The 21689-nt window shown below is 39.4% G+C and overlaps 1 protein-coding gene across 1 annotated transcript in view; it reads right to left on the reverse strand.

The window, feature by feature from the left end:
- Positions 1 to 21689, reverse strand: part of GPC4 (glypican 4) — a 118100-nt gene that overhangs the window by 14021 nt on the left and 82390 nt on the right. Inside the window, exon 3 of the mRNA XM_033201326.1 lies at positions 8055 to 8446. Coding sequence (XP_033057217.1) covers positions 8055 to 8446 — 392 coding nt within the window. The remainder of the gene's footprint in view (positions 1 to 8054; positions 8447 to 21689) is intronic.

Genomic DNA, 21689 nt, shown 5'->3' on the forward strand with positions numbered 1-21689 from the left:
ATGGCAGTAGATAAGCCTAATCCTTTTGCCAGAGCTCCTAGACCTAGTACAGTATCTCCATGTACAATGTACACTCCACTACGGAGCTGGATGTTTTCTAGTGACAATTTTCAGTTTTCAATGTTTATTGACCAGATGAATCCATTTTTATGTTGGAGGGTAATTTAGGATCAACTGTTCTATGGAGCAATATCTCACTAGATACTTGGATGAGATGACATATTGTTTAGTAAAACAATAATGACTTACTGAGCCAGTGCTATGTCTTTAGAACTATTCAAGGTGCCACGGGTGAGAAAAAGGATATGAATATATGTATATTACTCATCAGTCCCTGCTCACAAAGAATTCAAAGGCTCAAGAAAACACTGCCGGATGTGGAGAGAAAAAAGTTCACTTGAACAAAACCAACCAGAAATCAATGACATATTTTACCAAAGTTTTAACGTTTTGAAAGAACTGTAGCTAATGTAGCAGAGATGATCAATTCCTACTATAAAATGGGACATAATTTGCATAAAAATAAAAAGATTTTGACATTATTTACATAAGAATGAGGTTTGATTCATTTACTTTTGTGGGGTGGTATGATAGAAAGGAATAACATCTGGACTGAGTACTTCCATATTAACTCATATATCAAAATCAATCTGAATTATTGACCCATAATGACAATACATTGATACCAAATTTCCAAGCCTATAAAATCCTTCAAGATTGACCAAGGTCTTTCTTAATGATAAGGTAACTGTAGGCGGTACCTTAAAATTTAAGATTTTAGGAGTCAATCTATGTTTCATGGCAAAAGTCAGTGTGTATGTGAGGGGAAGACGCCTCATTTCCTTCTCAACTTATTAAAACTCTTTTAAAAATACTCATTCCTGCCTTCCTCAGGATATATACATTTATCATGACATCTGCATGCCATAATCTGCCTTTTCTGCAAAGACTCTTTTCACATACATTGAGACTTTCTACCCAATAACCTGCATTTTCCAAACACCACATTAAAAACTACTGCAAGCAGCCTGAAAAAAAATGCTGGAACAGAACTCTTCACACAGCCTGGATTTCATTTCGGTAATTCAGAACGAGCCTTAAGCCACATTACACAGTGATGATAGTCAACACGCTGTACTGAAGCTAGAAATACATTTCCTTTTAGTTTATTTCACCTCCTAACATACATTCATTGCACTATTTTTGTTTTTGTTTTTTGCACAGCCAATAGTAGCAAGCAAGCAGAAAAGGTCTAGTTTTTTTTTTTTTTTTTTTTTTTTTTTTTGAGACAGAGTCTCGCTCTGTCGCCCAGGCTGGAGTGCAGTGGCGCGATCTCCGCTCACTGCAAGCTCCGTTGCCTCCTGGGTTCACGACATTCTCCTGCCTCTGCCTCCCTAGAAGCTGGGACTACAGGCGCCCGCCACCATGCCCGGCTAATTTTTTTTTGTATTTTTAGTAGAGACAGGGTTTCACCGTGTTCGCCAGGATAGTCTAGATCTCCTGACCTCGTGATCCGTCCGCTTTGGCCTCCCAAAGTGCTGGGATTACAGGCATGAGCCACCGCGCTCAGCCAAGGTCTAGATTTTATCTGTTGCTTGGTAACAAAAGCACCCAATAGGAATAACACAACTATTCCCAAAATTACGGTAAGAGTGATAGGGAACCCACACTTGCCATGTTATGTGATGAGTTTCTTCAACAATTTCCTAACCAGTTTTGAATTCAATGCATATACACAAAGAAAGGAGGATTTACATTTACAATTACAATTCAAACTTCCTAATGATTCCTCTAATAATAAAATCTAAAAAGCATAACAAAACACTCATTCAGGAATATTTCTGGAGATGTTGTAGATAAAACTGAAGCTTCATAAATACTTGAAATGTGTCTTGTCTTTGTTTCAAATGATTAGAGTCAGTTAACACTTACAAGTCAACCCCCTTGAAAAGGGCTCTATTTTTGTTTTGTGATTATGTAAATTCAGTTTATTCAATTTGACACCTACCATCCTCACCCTTTCCATAACTTGAGTACCATCTTCCTCATTGCAATTCTAGATTTTAAGATTGTGAGTGAAAAAGAATATTGAGAGTTGAATGTGTCTACACTTTGCTTCTTAAGAGCTTTTTGTATTGACTATTTTTTAAAATTTATATTTATAATGATTTTGAGAAGTGGTAAAATAGTTTGTTTAGTACTCTTGTAGGCTTCTTGGTTTCCCACAGTTAATTCTGAGAAGGATGTCCAGAAGAATGCAACACAGGGAAGGCACAACTGCTTACTTCCCCCACCCTAACCTGGGATGTGGGGAGATGCAAAACAAAGGCAAATAGAAATAAAGAGGGAGCAATGAAAATTGTTTTCAAGGCAGGACAGTCATTTAGACATCCCAATGGTGAGGCACTGATTTCTAATTATAGCTTCTGTAGTTTGGGGTGAGGTGTAGACATAGTCCCATTATGTCAGTGTTAACTGAAACCATGAGAATGCAACTCTCTTGGCATAGGAGCTATTAATTTTCATGGTGCATGTAACCACTTGTGCATTTCTGAAAGACCAAAACAGACTTCATCCTTCCAGGCAAAACTGCTGCCACAAGCAGGTGAATAAGAAATGTATCATGAACCACGACAAATAAAGATGGAGTAAGTAATACAAAGATATGTAGTACAAGGGTATTCTTGAACCATCTGTTACTAATTAAAGGGGCTTTTAGGAAGTTTGAATTGTAAAGCTCAGTGGAGTGAGCTGAAATCACTGGAGATTTGAGCCCAGAAAAAACAAAAGCAAGGCAAGTGTACTTCAACTATGAAGTGCCTTTCTCTTGAAGTAACTTAAGCTTGCTGGTGCTAATGGTCTTGCAAAGGTTCAGTGATAACCAAATCATTGCTCAACTTTTAACTGCAACCCTTTTGCTACAAAAGTAAACTGGGCATCCACTCATGAAGAGAAAATGGGAACATCTCTAAGTATGGGAACAAGACCATGATGCTTTTCGTATTTCACTTTAAAGACCTCTTTGCAGGCCGGGCGCAGTGGCTTATGCCTGTAATTCTAGCAGTCTGGGAGACTAATATGGGAGGATCGCTGGAGCCCAGGAATTTGAGACCAGCCTGGGCAACATAACGAGAACCCCATCTCTACAAAAAATAAAAAATTAGCTGGGTGTGGTGGCACATGCCTGTAGTGCTAGTTATTTCGGAGGCTGAGGCAGGAGGATTGCTTCAGTCCCAGAGGTTGAGGCTGCAGTGAGCTGTGATCATGCCACTGCACTCCAGCCTGGGTGACAGAGCAGGACCCTATGGAAAGAAAGAAAATAAAGAAAAGAAAGGAAGAAGGAAGGAAAAAAGAAAAGAAAGAAAAGAAACAAAGAAGAAAGAAAGAAAGGAAGAAAGAAAGACATCTTTGTAGATGAAGTGACTGATGAGGTGGCTCTCTTCAATTAGGGAACACATCCCTTACTTTGAAAGGTCTTTTTTCAGGCCCGAAGCAATTAATATTATTGGGCACCAAAAGAAGAAACGTTCGTTTTTTGGGTTGTTGTTCTAGATCCACCTGCAAACTGCTTCTTGGGCAGGGGTTAGCAGAGGTGGGAACCATATATATATATAAAACATTACTTGGGCATCCAAACTGGTAGAGAATCTTATTTATAAATTAATCAAATGAATTCTTCAACATGTTCATTTTGAAATGTTTTTGATAGCCAGATCCTTTATTGTCTTTCCAATACCACTGTATCTCAATTTTTTTAGCTGGTTGCCATACTCCAAAAATTAATGTAATAAATATTTTTTCAGGTATGCAAGTATGCCTTGCATGCTTGTATACAGATGCATTCCACAGATGGTAGATATTTATAGAATTCTTGTTTCAGCACCTTTAGAAACTGACTTGATGCCTATATGCCTTATTCATTTAGATAATATAATTTAATTAAAGGGTTTGATTTCAAGTCAGTCCTTAAGTTTAGAAGCTCAGTTGTGAAGCAAAAACATTGTCTTTTTTAGGCATTCCCAATTGTGACCACAATACTTAAAGTAGCCACAAAACTTTATTTTCAACTAAACAATTGGCAAGTTATGTTTTACTCTATGTAAATTCAGCCATATTGCTCCTATTCACTGTATTCCCATACAACTACACAATTATCTCTTAGGCTGACATGAGAATACAATGACTATAGAATAGAGATCAAGTCTAAAAACAAAAATCGTTAGGGTTATATTTAGAAAGTAAATTTCTTAAGGCCAGGCGTGGTGGCTCATGCCTATAATTCCAGCACTTTGGGAGGCCAAGGCGGGCGAATCACCTGAGGTCGGGAGTTCAACCGGTCTGACCAACACGGAGAAACCCTGTCTCTACTAAAAATACAAAATTAGTCAGGTATGGGTGCATGCCTGTAATCCCAGCTACGTGGGAGGCTGGGGCAGAAAAATTGCTTGAACCCGGGAGGTAGAGGTTGCAGTGCGTCGAGATTGTGCCATTGCACTCCAGCTTGAGCAACAAGAATAAAACTCTGTCTCAAAAAAAAAAAAAAAAAAAAAGTAAATTTCTCAAAGAATTTAACAATACTAAGGTAGACAGGGACTCTTTTTCTTTCTATTAAGAAAAATTCATACCAAAAGCAACATCAGAAAGTGATTATCCCTGTAATCCCAGTGCTTTGGGAAGCTGAGGTGGGAGGATCGCTTGAGGCCAGGAGTTCAAGACCAGCCTGGGCAACATAGCGCAACTCTGTCTCTACCAAAAAAAAAAAAAAAAAAAAAAAAAAAAAAATTACCCAGGTATGATGGTGCATGCCTGTGGTCCCAGCTACTCAGGAGGCTGAGGCAGGAGGATTGCTGGAGCCCAGGAGATCGAGGCTGCAGTGAGCTATGATCGTGCCACTGAGCTCCAGCCTGGGTGAAAGAGCAAGATCCTGCCTCTTTTTAAAAAGAAAGGACAAAGAAAAAGTGATTGTGACTATTTCACATTGGGTCACATATCTTTGTTGCAAAAGTAAGGGTGTCTGAATCTTAAATATCAAAGTCAAGCTTCTTGGTTTTCCACGGTTAATTCTGAGAATGATGTCCAGAAGAATGCAACACAGGGAAGGCACAACTGCTTACTTCCCCGTAACCTGGGAGGTAGGGAGACGCAAAACAAAGGCAAGCCTTTTCTAGCCTTCAATCCTCTAACCTGCAATCACTTGTCTCTAAAACTTCTTGGTTTGGCTACCCTCCCTATCCGTGTTTGTAGGTTCAGTTCTCTAAAGTATGCTCCAACCTTGCAAAGTGAGACTAACACCAAGGCAGGCTTGAGTCTGCTGTCTCGCCCTTTTTCTCCAAGAATCAACACTGAAACTCAAAGGAAGGGGAGAGGGTTAACATAAAGAAAGTACTTTTCAAACACTAGCAAAGGGCTCTTGACTCTCTTTCTCTTTGGCACAAGTGCACACGCACATGCACATGCATGCACAGATGTCCAAATCACACAACAGTGTCTTTCTGCCCTTTCAGTAGAGGATGAACATGAAGAATTGTTGAAGGAGAGCATATGTGCTGGGTGTACCACAACGCAAACAACTTTGATCTGATTCACTGTGCACTGTTTTAGGGACTCTGACAAAAGTATGTCCAAGATTAATAATGGTTGCTGGGGTTGGCAGAAGTTCAAGAATCAGATATTATTCCTTCAATTTATAACAATCATCTCCCCACTTACCCTCAACTCCACCCTCATATGCCCCAATAAATATTTGCAATTTATGATGAAAATATCAAAGAAGGAGTGAACAAAAACATACTAGAAAGAATTGTTTCCTGACAGTTTATGGCCTGGAGATGAGACAGAGAACAAATAACATAATGAATGCAATCAATCAACTAATCCTTATTATCACCCAATTCTAATATGAAAAATCCCATGAGCACCTGTTTTTCCTAATAAACCATGCTTTAGAATCTTTATCTTCACTCTGGTGAATGTAAGTTTTCTAACTAGAGTGACCCGTGTATCCTGGCCAGTCCACGACAGTCCTGGTTGCTTATTAACAATTAGTGATACTTGGCCAGCGTGGTGGCTCATGCCTGTAATCCCAGCACTTTGGGAGGCCAAGGCAGTCAGATCACCTGAGGTCAGGAGTTCAAGACCAACCTGACCAACATGATGAAAACCAATCTCTACTAAAAATACAAAAATTAGCTGAGTGTGGTGGCACATGCCTGTAATCCCAGCTACCAGGGAGGCTGAGGCAGGAGAATCGTCTGAGTCTGGGAGGTGGAGGTTGCAGTGAGCAGAGATCTCGCCACTGCATTCAAGCCTGGGTGACAGAGCAAGAGTCCAGAAAAAAAAAAAAAAAAAAAATTTGTGACACCTGTTGTCATCTGAGCCCGGGAAGTGGAGGTTGCAGTGAGCGGAGATCTCACCACTGCACTCAAGCCTGGGTGACAGAGTGAGACTCTGTGGAAAAAAAAAAAAAAGTGACACCTGTTGTCTGTGAATAATTTGCTAATAAGCACCTCTTGATTTAGACAGTAAGTGTTCTGTTTGGACAATAAATTATATGGTCACCCTAACTGTATATAAACTGTGAGAGGCAATCAGGTGTCTATTTTCATGTTTGTAGTGCTGTCCAGTTTTTACGCTGTCCATTCTTCCAGTCCTCAAAACAACCAAATGGCTTCGGCAGAATCTGCTGTTATTGTGCATCCAGGCTTTTTAGCAGTGGCCAACATTTGGCTTTCTCTTTGAGGGCCTAAAGTTGACAGCACTAAGACCAGCCTTGCAAAGATCACTTTGCCCCAGTATATTTATGTTTCTTCCCTGGTATCAACTTAAGGAAAGGCAGAGGTGGTAGGGTCTTCAAGGAGTTTTCAGATTTTATTTGGGGCAGGGGAGTGGCAGTGAAGGAGCAGTGGAACCCTTTTCCCCTTGAAATCTTGCTCAGATCCCCACTGTGTGAAGTCAAAGAAAGCAAAGACTCTCTGGTGGAACTGGGAGGTAAAGGCACAGTTGCACAGTCTCATCCACAGAAGACTTCTTTCTCCGTTGCTTCTGCTCAAGGAATCCCCTAAAGCAAGATCCTGCTCAAGAACAGAGTCTATCGGCCAGGTGTGGTGGCTCTCACTTATAATCCCAGCACTCTGAGAGGCCAAAACAGGAGGATCACTTGAGGCCAGGAGTTCGAGACCAGCCTGGCCAACATGGTGAAACCCCATCTCTACTACAAATACAAAAAATTAGCCAGGCGTACTGGCACATACCTGTAATCCCAGCTACTAGGGAGGCTGTGGCAGTAGAATCGCTTGAGCCCTGGAGGTGGAGGGTGCAGTGAGCTGAGATCCTGCCACTGCACTCTGGCCTGGGCAGCAGAGCAAGACCCTGTCCCCACCTCCAAAAAAAAAAAAAAAAAGAACAGAGTCTATGTAGTTCAATTTGCTGAATTTCTCAATGAGGAAACAGGTTCATTTCATCAGCTCCTGATCACATATTACAATTTCACTTTCTGTATTGGTAATCCTACAAAGTCATGAGTCAACAGCAGTGTGGTCCACACTGATTGTCATAGAAACCTATCTTCCAAAGAGCTCTGGGTATACCTTCTAACAAGGAAACATACGCTCACAGAGATTAAATGCTTTTCTAGATTATAACTAGTAGGCTCATAGTTACACAAAACAACCAAATGTGGAGCCGTGTGTGTGTATGTTTGTTTGTGTAGAAAGGAAGTAGAATAAGAGCTAAAAGGGGTATGGCAGTATTAACCCACTTTTAAAATTAAGATTCCTGAGTAAACATATATTCCCCCTTCTAAGAATAGCTACAAAAGAAACCACAATAACAATGATAGGTGAAGATTCTGATCAGAGTATTGTTTAGTAACTCTAAAATGTACATGTGTAAGGACAAAGTGTGGGACAGAAGAGGTAAGACAGGAAGAAAAGGCTGCTATTGAGCCAACAGAATTCTGGTGATTTATTTTTCTACCTTTCCCAAACGTTCTTTTAACATGAAACAAAACAAAAACAAAAACAAAAACAAAAACAGAGAAGACAAAGAGTGCTTACCACGGAGACCTTGCTCACAACATCTCCGGCAACTGCTAAGCCTTGAGCAAAAGTACGGGCTGCTACAAATGCACGAGTAACCTGGAGCTTCAGTTTGCGAGGGACATCTCCGAAGGGCTTCAGCTGCTCCGTATACTTGCTCACACATTCCAGATACTCATCTGTAAAGTGGTACTGGGAGTTCACCAGGCGGAACATCCGCTCCAGGAGGCGAGCCCAGAAGTCATTTAGCATTTCTTCCAGGTTCACATTTCCCACCACGTAGTAACGCTTCAACTCTACGAAGAGATCTTTAAATAGCTCAGAATTTTGCATGTATAAATGGCCATATGTCTTCACAAACATATCATTCAGGGATTTCTCTGCATTTTCAAGTAGTTCTTTGAAGAATTCTAAAACCAACACCAAAAAAAAAAAAAAAAAAAGGAAAAAACGAAAGAGGTTTCAGTATTTAAATAACTGCTTTTCCAGTGAATTTGAAAACGGAAAAAAAAAACCCCATAATTAAATTGGAAAACATGTTTGTATATAGGGTGAATTTCCTTTGGGGAATGTGGCATCTCAGATCCTTTGCCAATGAAAGAAAACCTACGTCACAAAGTCACTTACATAGGTGTCTGAGAGAGGAGAAAAATGAAAATTTAAACTAACAATTTCTCAGGAGTCAGTACAATACACACATTCTCTCATTCTCTCACTTTCTCTCTCTGTCATAGGTGGATAAAGAAAAACTGGAAAAAAAATGGGCACATGAAGTCTAAAACATGAGATTTCCCTCAACTTTTTACTTAAGAATCTAAGCCAAAGTTAACCATGCCTTCTAATTGTAACCTAAGAGCAGGACAGCTGTTTTCAAAAGTTGTTATTTTACTTGGGCCTGAATTTTTTTTCATTTCTCCTTTTACTTATCTATATGATCATGCACTATAGCTGCCTGGAAAATGCTTGAGGCCGAAAAACATCATCAAACACCCCTACAAGCAAGCACATAATTTTTCTGAAAATGAGTTCCTCGGTGTTTCTCTGTGACAGTAGTACAAATTGGGAGTGCCCAGCTTGATCCTGGGTTTCTAAAGGATTTATACAATAACATCACGAGACTCTTTTCAACGTTCCTTCTGATTCTGTGTGTGTGTGTGTGTGTGTGTGTGAGAGAGAGAGAGAGAGAGAGAGCGAGCATGCATAATGGACTTAATAATTATAGTATATTTATGAGACAACATGAAACACTGAAAAATGTAAATGAGAATACCTGGTTATTTCAGATTTACTTTTTGGCCACCATACAGCCACAGACTAAGTGTTAGAGATTTTAATCTCTTAACTACAAATGGCAAACTAGTTTTCTGCTGAAGCTTTCCTCAGGAACTTCAATGAAAAAACAAGCCAACAGTGTATCTGTAACATTAATCATTCTTAAAGAATCTCTTGCCTGGTATAAAAATAAACACCTCATGATATCAAGTTTATAAGCAGGAAATATAACAAATACCAAAGCAAAATATAAGGACCACATCAAATAAGAAACTGCCTCTGAGTAAATATGGAACAGAAAAGAAAATATGACACCTACTTCAAAGCCAGAACATTGGTGAGCTTATCAAAATGCAAGAGTCCTACAAAACCGTTCTCTTCTCACGTTGGGTGGGCAACTCAGAGACTGGCCACTAATTCCAAACAGCTTTTCAAAACCGGGACGGAGGAAACGGAATACTTTCGCAGGGAGATGTATGTGTGTGACTTTCCTGACATGCCAAGAGATTCCATACCTATGTCTCTCAGCCCCTAACTCATCACTTAGTGATTCCTTGAGGCCTGAGGATGAAGTCCACAGTCCTCCCTGGTTCCAGCTTTTCAAATATTGTAGGTACGATTTGTGTGTGTTTTTTTTCTTTGCTTCTCTCCTTTTCCTTTTATCTAGTTCTTTTCCCTACTATTGCTTGCCTTTTGTTTACTAGGCTTTCTTCAGAGAAACAAAGGAAACAGACTTCCTCTGCACAGTAAACAAACAGACAGGTCAACTCATCCCCATTACAAGTGTACAGCCTGACATTTTAACCAAAGATCTCTCCCTGAAAGTGAGAGGGCAGAAACTGCACAAAGAGTTAAGAGAACAATAAAAGAAGCATACCAATCAGCTACCTGGGATGGCCTTTTATTCTCTCTAAAATCCCCTGAGTGGTTCTCAAAGTGTGGGCCTGGGACCAGCAGGATCAGCATCACCTGGGCACTTGCTATAAATGCAAATTCTCGGCCCCACCCCAGACTTACTGAATCAGAAACCCTGGAGGGTCCCTTTTGCTGTGCATCATTCCATTTCTACTAAGGGCACTCTCAGCACCAGCTAGGCAACTGGCTTGTCCAGGCCAAATGGTTTGGTGGACAGGCCAAAATTTTCAGCTATCTGTGATTCCGATATACCCTAAAGTTGGAGAACAACTGCTCTAGCTGCGGAAACTTCTCCCATTTCACCTATCAGTTGCAAGCACCAACAACTTAGGGGCTGTGTTGAGTGTGAAGCTGTCAGGGTAAGCATTAATGTTTTACTTAAGAGAAAATGTCTTTCCAATGAATTGTGTTTTTTAATAAATTTGTTGCATTCCTAGGAATGACTTTTTTATTGTCTTGGGGACAAATTTTCTTGTGTGGAACTCTCTCAACTGTTAACATAGATGATTAAATGTATGCAGTACTTTTCTAGAGTTCAAAGTTGAGAAGGGACCTTAAATGCCATCTGGTCCATGTCCCACACCATGCTTGAATTTTGCTAGCATCCTTGCCAAGTGGTGATTGCTCATGGAGGGCATAAAAGGCACATGTGAGTTGCGTTATTACATGACCAGTGTGTTGCACACATAGCTATCATATATTGGAAAAATAAAGCCTTGTCATCATTGAGAATAATATGCAAGCCTTGTGCCAATCCAGTGCTATTAGTATTTCATGACCAAAAAAAGTGGATTCCAACAGCAACCACAGGTCCTTCCTTATATTGAATTTTTATTATACGGCTCATAAAATTGGCACATATCAGCAGAAATTGGACATTCAGAATTATTTGACTTGTGCTTTCAGACCCATTTAGTAAGTAATTCCCAAAACTCACTTGTATTTTTAAGGAATGTCACCTGGAGTCATGTTGGTTTTTAGGGGTGGGGTGGGGTGCAGTGTGACATTTCAAGCTTAGTTTTAATTTAAAACTTCTAATAAATGTCAAAGTTTAGCCTTTTGACAAAGTGCTGCAAGTCAAACAAACACTAAATCACTGAACACTTTATGGAAAAAGTAAAACGTTATCTATCTTGGAGTTCCTCATTCAGATCAAGAGCTTGTGGGTAGATGTAGCCATATATAACATAGCTACTTTGGAGTATAAGAAAAATGGCCTAATGAACAGGAGACCGATTTGAAACTGACATGCCCCTGTCCAACACCCACCATGGACCATACTTTGGTTTCCATGACTCACATTCTGTCTAGGAAAGTTTCAGTGTGCGTGTGTGTGTATGCTAGTGTGTACTTTAAGAGCCTAGCTTGGTGCTATATACATACTAAATCCTAATTCATTTCATCACTCAGAAAATTATTTTCTTTCCTTCACATTTTAAAAGACTCTTTAATGTGGCTATATAAGTTGCAAATATAAAGAGCATTTGAGTGAGCATGTGGTTAATAAATGCTTGAGAAATTCTATAAAACTGATATAATGAGTTAAAATTTTTTGTCACAGTTTCTCCAAATGGGTATGCAATTTGACAAGTATGTACTGAGTGGCTCTTATGGGCTCAAATCAAAGCACATGGTGTTTTACCATGCATCTTAACCTTCTTCCTGCTCAATCAGACCATAATGAAAATTTCTGGTAAGACAAATTTCCCCCAACCAATTCACCTTTACCATACACTGCCACTCTCCACATACGGTTTTATGAGAGCACCAGAGATTTTTTTTACACGTCTATAAAATTGTTAATCCCACACTACATACAAAAAGTTCCTAAATATTCATATATTTAATCTATGAGAGTCAACCAGACAAAAATCAGGGGATCCAGAAGACCCAGACTCATTTCTTTTTAGACGGATTCTTACTAGCCCTGTTACATGGGACTATTCTACCTATGCCTTTTGCCTCAAAGGGACCTCATAAGGATGGCAGACATCTTTTAAATTCTAAAATCCATAGCAATTAGGGACAATATCAACCAAAGCATAATAATTTGCTATTAGAAAGAAGGGGGAAAAATCCTTTTGCATCTGTTCCTTTTATTAAACTAGCAGCTCGCATGTTCTTGCATAATTCTTTCACATCCCCAATCCTCCTTTCTATTCCCATGACATTTACCTTTACAATGAGGAATGAAGCATAAATTAGCCATTCAGATCCCGGTCCACAGCCATCAATAGCAACTTCAGTAATCGCTGCAATGTTCATCTCCATTTTTTTTTTTTTTTCAATATTCTCAGAACTCAGAATCAGGGTCAGATCTTAACTGCTGAAGAAGAGCTGTACAGGCCCTAGACACCTAGCAATCATTGCTCATAATCATTATGCCTGAAACTAATTACAATACACTTGGTGACTAAGAGAGAACCAGCCAAGAGCAATGTAAACCAGGATTCCACAATGATCAAAAGCCAAGCAAATGGAAGTTAGATCTGTGCAGCAATTGCTTATATTCATGTAAAAATGCTGCTCAGGGAATCTGTTTTAAGTAAAGCTACTGGTGTCTGAAAGAAAGTTTGAGAGGTGGTGGTTTGCAAGGATTTGAAATACAGTGTCTGTGATCAGGGTTTATTTCTCCTTCAATTTTCAGTCTGAAGGCTTAAGTATATACATTCTAAGATAAAGCAGCTGCTACTCCTTGAACTCATGAATGGCCACTCAACACAGGGATGGAAATAAACACTGTAACACGCTATGAATCTAAAGCAGGAGGACACAGTGGGAAAAAACAGGAGATCTCTCACTCGGGGACTCTATGACCCTGCTTGGGCAAAAGGACTAATCTCTCTGAGCCTCTTTTATCCCATCCATAAAATGGGACTATTATCACTCACCTCATATGGATAATGCTTGGCATAAAGTAGATGCTCAACAAATAAACGTTATTACTAATATGTGAGATAATAGTGTTGTCACTCTTAGAGTTTCTTTGTATCTACAATCATTTAAAAAAAAATATTTAAAGACTGGTTTTTATTTTTCCTAGTGGAGTTAAACATTATCCATCTGAGGGTACATAAATGAAGCCAAGCTGCTGGAGGTCTTTTAAGAAGACCCAAGGCCTTATAAAATTGGGAACTGTTTATCCTAAGGGAAATGCTTAATGGTTCTACCATCAAAGGTTGTGAAATGTACGGACATCTATGAAGGTGGAAGTGACTGCTGGGTGAAAAATAGGGAATGGGGAAACCTCACCCTGGAGAAGAGAGTTACATTATATTAAACAAGAGAATACCACACATACCACATATATATATAAAAAATAAGAATTAATCAGCAGGTCAACACCCTCCACCCATGTATTTCATTTGCATACTACCTTCTTTGCCAGAAATCCACTTGGTATAAGGATTGAGCTAGGGAAGTGTAAGTACTTTCCAATTCTAAAATATAATCATTCTAAATGCAAGTAGTACCAATTTAACATGGGAAAAACTAGAGTGAAAAGGTGAAAATTTTCCATATAAAAGTTTTCTATGTAAATATCCTGTCTTTTAAAAAAGAGAAGAACATCATGTACTTCTGGAACTTCTATCCCCAGCTACTTGTTTTGCATCAAACAAACATTCAAAATTCTTGAAATAGGCCAAAGAACCTCCAGTTCTGCTACTAAATGCCACATTAGTTACTCCTTTATAAACAATCAACTGGCTATTAATTAATGAATTAGAATGCATTCTAGACTTAACCCATAACCTTAAGAGATTGGGGCCCTTTTTATTTGATCAATTTTTTTGGTGCTATAAATTACCACCTGGTATTTACATTATTAGGAAGCTGCCTTTTACATATAAGGATTGACTTTTCTCTTACTATACATGCTGTATTTCATACCCCTGGTGTGGCATGCAAATATTAAGTTACTAGATCAACAAAAGTGCTGAAAAAAGAAGCCTCCTTGTAAATGCTACAAATCATACCTTTCAAACTTCTAAGAAAATTTAAAGAGTAACACCCATCGACTTTTTCACCTAAGATGAAGTAATTAATGAAGAACAGGAAACATAAGCATCTAAGAATGTAAGGAAAAAAAGGAAAAGTAGCAAGTATTTTACTGACAACCTGAAACTTTGGTTTATCACTATCTCCTCCTGTTTTGCTTTTTTGATAAAGTCTGCGTAAATTTTTTTGTTTTTTAAACAGGCATTTTTTCTCGAGCATGGCATAATCTCACTCCTCAAGAGTGCCTGCTAAGGCATGGTGTACCAAAAGATCATATACTTAACTTATGTTTATCAACTGATAGCAAATCAATATGCTGCTCCTTGGCCAGGTGCAGCAGCTCATGCCTGTAATCCCAACACTTTAGGAGGCCAAGGTGGGAGGACTGCTTGAAGCTAGGAGTTTTAGACCACCCTGAAAAGTGAGACCCCATCTCTACAAAAATTTAAAAACTTAGCCAGTCATCGTGCTGCATGCCTGTAGTCGTAGCTACTAGGGAGGCTGAGGTGGGAGAATCGCTTAAGCCCAAGAGTTCAAGGCTGCAGTGAGCTATGATTACACCACTGCACTCCAGCCCGGGCAACAGAGTGAGACCCTAACTCTGAGGAAAAAACAAAACAAAACAATAGAACAGGCTGCTCCTTGGTGGACAAGCCAATCACCAGCTGTAGCTCATATTAGGAGCTATTAGCATATCACAGAGTACTAGGGGATTCTGCCAAAATAAGATCAGCCTTTCTTCCCAAGGTTGCTTTTATTTGTGAACACAATTTGAATGCTAAGGCTCCAAGGGAATAAATATAATGTTTACTGATGGCCCTCATCTTTGGCTAATATGGCCAGGGACACAGGCTCAGTATTGCAAGGTCCCTTTTGCTGGGAATCATTCCATTTCTACTAAGGGCACTCTCAGTACCAGCTAGGCAATTGGCTTTAGCATGCCCAGAGTTCTGTGCATCCAGAAATGCCCAGAGAAGGTTTCAGGCATGTATAAGTAAGCCAGGGAGCTGGAGGAGCCATTGCAAGTGTTCCATGTTCTCAACTCTATGTGGATCAGTCAGAGAGGTACCATATAGTTTCAAATACACATCTCATAATAGAGTCTATCTGTTAGTAATCTAATGTCAAGAAAAAATCAGGCCAGGCACAGTGGCTCACGCCTGTAATCCAAGCACTTTGAGAGGCCAAGGTGGGCAGATCACTTGAGGTCAGGAGTCCGAAACCAGCCTGACCAATATGGTGAAACTCTGTCTCTACTAAAAATACAAAAATTAGCCAGGTGTGGTGGCATGCGCTTGTAATCCCAGCTACTTGGGAGGCTGGGGCATGAGAATCACTTGAACCGGGAGACAGACGTTAAAGGAGCTGAGATCGAGCCACTGCACTCCAGCCTGGCCAACACAGTGAGACTCTGTCTCAAAAAAAAAAAAAAAATTAGAACATGAAATAGCAAATCATTATGATACCAATTTGTATGTATGTATATGTATTATCTAGGTACACAAAAAGATGAGGTAAATACAAGAGTGATGGTTGGGTGCTGGGGATCAAGGATAATTTTTTCATTCTATCCTTCTTGATTTTGTTCCCTCAGATATTTCAGTGATATTTTATAATCAGAAAAGTGACATACCTTCATGCTTTCAAAAGTAACTTTATTTCCCTTTATTCCCTTCATTCTATTTAACCACCGGAGGATTTGATGTATTTTTCTAATTTTCCAAATTTCACTGTAATACTTAATAAAAAGAAAAACATTATTTTAAAACTTCACCAAAGCAGTTTCCATATTTTTCATAAAGAAATATGTAATTTTTTTTCCTAAAAAGTATTCCTCATTATAGCAACTTGAAAAATACGGATAGGTATGAAGAAAACACAAATACAATCCCCACTGCTAAAAGACAGTGACAATGGCTTACCAAATTTCCTTCCTACCTTTTCCTTGAAAATACATGTTGTTACATGGTTGAAATCAAAATGTATTTGCACCGTGTTCTTATGTAACACTATATGGTTTGTATTTTCTATGTATTTGAAACTTCTTCAGAAGCATCGTTTTTTTTTTTCGAGACAGAGTCTTGCTCTGTCATCCAGGCTGGAGTGCAGTAGTGCGATCTCAACTCACTGCAACCTCCACCTCTCTGGTTCAAGTGAGTCTTCTGACTCAGCCTCCCAAGTAGCTGAGATTACAGGCGTGCACCACCACGCCTGGCTAATTTTTGTATTTTAGTAGAGGTAGGGTTTCACCATGTTGGCCAGGCTGGTCTCAAACTCCTGATCTCAAGTGATCCACCCAATTTGGCCTCCCAAACTGCTAGGATGACAGGCGTTAGCCACTGCACCCAGCAGAAGCATCATTTTTAATGACTGCATACAATGACACCACATGGATGGAGACTAATGTAATCACTGTGGGGCATGCAGGCTTATTTCCAATTTCCTACTACTAGAAATAATGCTGTGATGAACATCCTATTAACATTGTACATAAGTGTTTATGCAGATCTTTCTTTCCTTGGGATACACACCCAGAAGTGGAATTACTAAATCAATGAGTATGAACATATTCAAAACTGCTGACACATTGCCAAATCTATCTGCAGAAAGGGTGTGTCCATGTACCATCCTTGCTGTTAGAGTCATATTTATTACAAGAGTTTCCATTGCTCTGCTAATTCTTTCAAGAGAGAGGGTGATGAAGATGGGTGTGGACCATGAACAAGAAAGGGCTGAAGCCTGTCTGGATAGGGAATTCTCTCAGTCAATTGGCTGGAATCAGTGCTAGATCAACTAACCCCTGTTCTTTGCCTGGACAGACAGACATGTAGAAGCAGAGCAGGCAGTGATGAACAACATTCCAAACTCCCAGGCCCAAAGAGTAATGAACCAACAGAGTTGATAAAAGCAGTTCATTTGAAGCTCCTCTATGTATTTACTTCCCTCCAGACAGATCCATTGCTTCTTGCTGATGTCACGCCTTCTGAAGAAGTCAAAGCTAATAGGAGAAGACCCAAAGTTAAAGTACTTTGGGCTCTGTAGAAGCTACACATGCATTTTCAATCCGATGAGACAGCCAATGCTACAGCCACAATTGGTCACATTTCAGATAACAACTCAAAAGACAGAAAACCTTTGTCAATAGAGAAATGTGTGCATTTTGTCTGAGCTTTTGATTTGATTACAGTAAGCTTGCAGTGGCTCATTCTGGTCAAGTTTCACAGAGAGATTATAAAAGAATTAGCAAAAGTGTCTGGCTTTTTAGTCTCTTTCATATGGAAGGAAAAGAAAATAGAATCATAAAGGAAAGAGTAGCAGTGCTTTCGAACTAAATCGAAGACCACTGGCATAATCTGGAAGAAACACTGCATTTGCAGGAAGGCCAGAAGGCCTCGTGTCTTTCTCTGTACTTTTGAGGCTACTCAGCCTATGAAATGTTGCCCGCTGTACTGTAGCAGAGGTTTCAGAAAGCAATGACTTTTTTTAATGTCTTAATGAAATGTGAGGTGAGGATTAAAAACCAATCAGTGTTGTATGTTATGCTATGCATATCTGTGACACACTTACTTTGAGGATGTTTTAGACTTTTTCCAATCTAAAACTCTCTCAGGGGATCTTTAGTAAGTAACTGTGGCTATATAAATGATAATAATCTATCTATACAGGTAGAAAATAGTTAAGGTCAGGGGTCAGGAAAATTACAGAAATTTCAGCTTAGTCAATGGCCATGAAGCTTAGCTGGACATATTTGTCTTTTAAGGTTAGCAGACAGCTCACTTCCACTGAGATATGCCTTTCACGGGCATATAAATTCCAATGCCTCCCACTCACTGAGCCTCTGCACTGGTTAATGGCTAATATGAACTACAGAAAATTTGCAGTTAGTGATTAAAACACAGATTCTGCTAAGTCTGAAGAGTGCTTCGTGCCCTGCCTCTGTGAAGTGATAGGAAACAAGGGGCCTTAGGGCTTAAGGGAAGGGTAGCTGCTTGGTTTACACTTGGCCCATGCAGATAGATGGGACAGACAATTATTTCTTTTATGTGCGTTTTAAGCTAATTCAGAAAATTTCTACTATTATTCAAGTTAACAAGCTTCAGGCTCATGGGAGGGTTTTTCAAAGACCTGGTGAAAGTAGCTGAGAGTTAAAAAATGATAGAGGGAAAATAGAGGGTACCATACAGCCGGCTAATTAACATCTTGTAAGGCCTTTCACTAAAGCAGCTGGTCTAGTCACATGTTTAAAAGATTCACAGAATTGGTAGAATTGAAAGGGTTTTAGAGAGCATCTAGCTCAACCCCCTCATTTTATGGATGGGAAAACTGAGACTCAATTAATTGCCCCAGGTCACAGTCACAGTGGGTTCACTGCAGAACTAGGATGATAATTCACTGTGCACTGCCTCCCATCCAAAGTTGTTAAATTTGCTCTAAAAATGACAAAGGAGTTTTCCCAACAGACTAGCATCAGACAACATGCATTTCCTTAGTTCTTCAAACCTGCAAAATATCTACAGTTTGATACAGGCAGTTATATAGCAATGATATTACTTCATAGTTATAACATCATTTTTACTAGGTAATTCAGAAATACATTTAACGTGGCAGCTGTAATCACCTTAACCTATTTGGGTTTTTAACTATGCTTCTTTTAAAAACGATTTTCTCACAAAATGCCAGGCATTTGGGGATGGGTCTTCATGCTGTAGTCCCAAAACACGGATTATGCCCCACTTCTATTTCTATTCCCTTTGCCAGGCAATTTTCCCTAACTCCCTCCTGAATTAAGTATATGATTAGCATATTCATGAGATGACTAATTCAGCTAAGTTAATTAGCAGCTCTACTATGAAAAAAATTCCCAGAATTGGCCAAGAGGGGGAGCAGCTAGCTCTGTCACTACCACAATCTGGCTCTATGTCTCCAGCAGATAGCAGATTTCTGGTATTAAACACCCTAAGTTATAAAGTGGGTTTAAAAAATGACAGAATAGAAAAACATAGAGGCCAACCTTTAAACTCAGTTATATGTATTTAAAATATAAGAAATGTGATAATTTTTGAGGGGGAGGAAGTTTTCTCTTGTACTTCACCCAAATCCAAACACACACACACGTTTGTATCTTAAAAACTGATATAGAGAGTAGTCTCTTGAGATATGCAAACGATAGAAAATTAAAAGTACAGAACAAAAAAGGGCCTTAGAGGTAAGGGACCTGGAGAAGGGACTCATCTCTCAAATCCAATGATTCCAAAAATGCCAGAGCTGGCAACTATAATCCTGACCAGAGTCAACTGAGGAAGAATGATGGAAAATTGGGATAATGGAATTATTTCCAGTAACAGAAGGCTACCTCTCTACAAGCCCCCAAACTTTATTTTTGTTGAAAAGTTTCTTCTTTTTCAATAATTACTTTAAAAGTAATTATTTCTACCTTAGAAAGAAGTAGTATCTCATAGACATAGACAGGTTTTGCTGGTAGACAAAGTTGTCTGGGGTCAAGGTCACCACTTTGAATTTACACTATAAGCTTGCAGATGATAAAAGGTACTCCCCTGAAGTTGCCTGACCCAGAATATTTCCATGTGTCCTTTTACTATTTCCTTACTATATGTCCCCAGCTGTCTCTGTGCAACTTCACTGCTCCATCTTGGTTCCCTACCACCATCTTTTTAGTCTGCCCAACTTTCTCTCTTCAATTCACACCAAAGAGCCAGGGTTTAGCTATTATAATAGTTTGGATAATTCTTTGACCAAAGCATCTACCCTTGAATTTCTGAAAATCAAGCCATATCCTATAGGCAGCCTGTTAATCAATGCCCTTGGATTGGCAGGCCTTGAGAATTACTGGCAAGTCCTAATTGACAGTCTTAAAAATTAGTCAGTCATCGGCAGGCTTGGTGGCTCACGCCTGTAATCCCAGCGCTTTGGGAGGCCGAGGCGGGCAGATCACCTGAGGTCAGGAGTTCAAGACTAGCCTGGCCAACATGGTGAAACCACGTCTCTACTAAAAATACAAAAATTAGCTGGGCATGGTGGTGTGTGCCTGTAATCCCAGCTACTTGGGAGGCTGAGACAGGAGAATCACTTGAACCCAGGAGGCGGAGGTTGCAGTGAGCCAAGATTGTGCCACTGCACTCCAGCCTGGGCAACAGAGCAAGGCTCCATCTCAAAACAAACAAAAAAAAATTAGTCAATCAATGCAGCACCCACAAGGGGACTATGATTTGCTGGGTACCAGTCAACTAAGATTTTTATAAAATTATCTCATTGTTTCTGTAACCTAACATGGAGAAAATGTGCAAAGTATTCTGGCATTCCAGTATTCCAGCATTCCAGTATACTGATCTCTAGATCAAATACATTTCAGCTACTACCTATTTAAAAAACACTTGTATCTATATTTCGTAACTTTATTGTCTATGCTGTATTTTGTTATATTATTTCATTTATTTGTTTCGAGACAGGGTCTTGTTCTGTTGCCTAGGCTGGAGTGCAGTGGCATGATCTTGGCTCACTGCAGCCTTGAACTCCCAGGCTCACGTGTTCCTCTCACCTCAATCTCCCAAATAGCTGGGACCATAGGCGCACACCACCACTCCTGGCTAAGTTTCATATTTTTAGTAGAGACAGGGTTTCGCCATGTTGCTCAGGCTGCTCTCGAACTCCAGGGCTTAAGCAATCTGCCCACCGTGGCCTCCTAAAGTGCTGGGATTACAGGCATGAGCCACCATGTCCAGCCTATGTCATATTTTAATTTGAAGTCAGAAAAAAACACTGGAGTTTCATAATCATTAAAGTTTTGAAACTGATCAAGGCATAGTGTTAACACATTTATTGAATGTGAAGCCTGGTAGGGAAGAGCAAGAAAAACTGTTTTTCTATCCTTTTTAAAAAACACATGTTAACACTTACAGATAAAGTTTCTCTGTATGGTTTAAGAAGAAAAAACAAAGCAAAACAAAACAAAAAAAAACTACACATTGGAATCATAGTAGTGCTATAAAACCATGGGGAGCGAGAAGGGAAAAGAATAGCTAAACCAGCAGGCCCATAGGCAATGACTGTGGGCTCCCTGCCAGGAAGACAGAAGTCTAACAATAAATGAGGTGGTTTGGAGTAGAAGGCCTTGGAATTTGGAAACAACTCTATCTCCACTACATTGTGCTGCCAACAGGAGAGTCATTTCTAAAGAGCAGATTTTTTTTTTCCTTCTAAATTCCATTATGAAGCCCCTAAGTGGTGATTTTTAAATATCATCTTAAGTTTTCAAAGATGACCATTTAATTATCTAAGTTTTCTCCCCAAAGTAAAATAAAAGACTTAGGTTATTATCTTGAATGAGAAATGCTATAGTCAAGAAAACACCATTATTTTCAATAATAATAATTCAGTGATCAGGAGAGACAGGGGAGGTCTAATGATAGATTTTGCCAGTAACACCCATTTTCACGTGGTATTAACATA

The sequence above is a fragment of the Trachypithecus francoisi genome, unplaced genomic scaffold (assembly GCF_009764315.1).
Source record: "Trachypithecus francoisi isolate TF-2019V2 unplaced genomic scaffold, Tfra_2.0 Lachesis_group6, whole genome shotgun sequence".
NCBI classification, from domain to species: Eukaryota; Metazoa; Chordata; class Mammalia; order Primates; family Cercopithecidae; genus Trachypithecus; species Trachypithecus francoisi.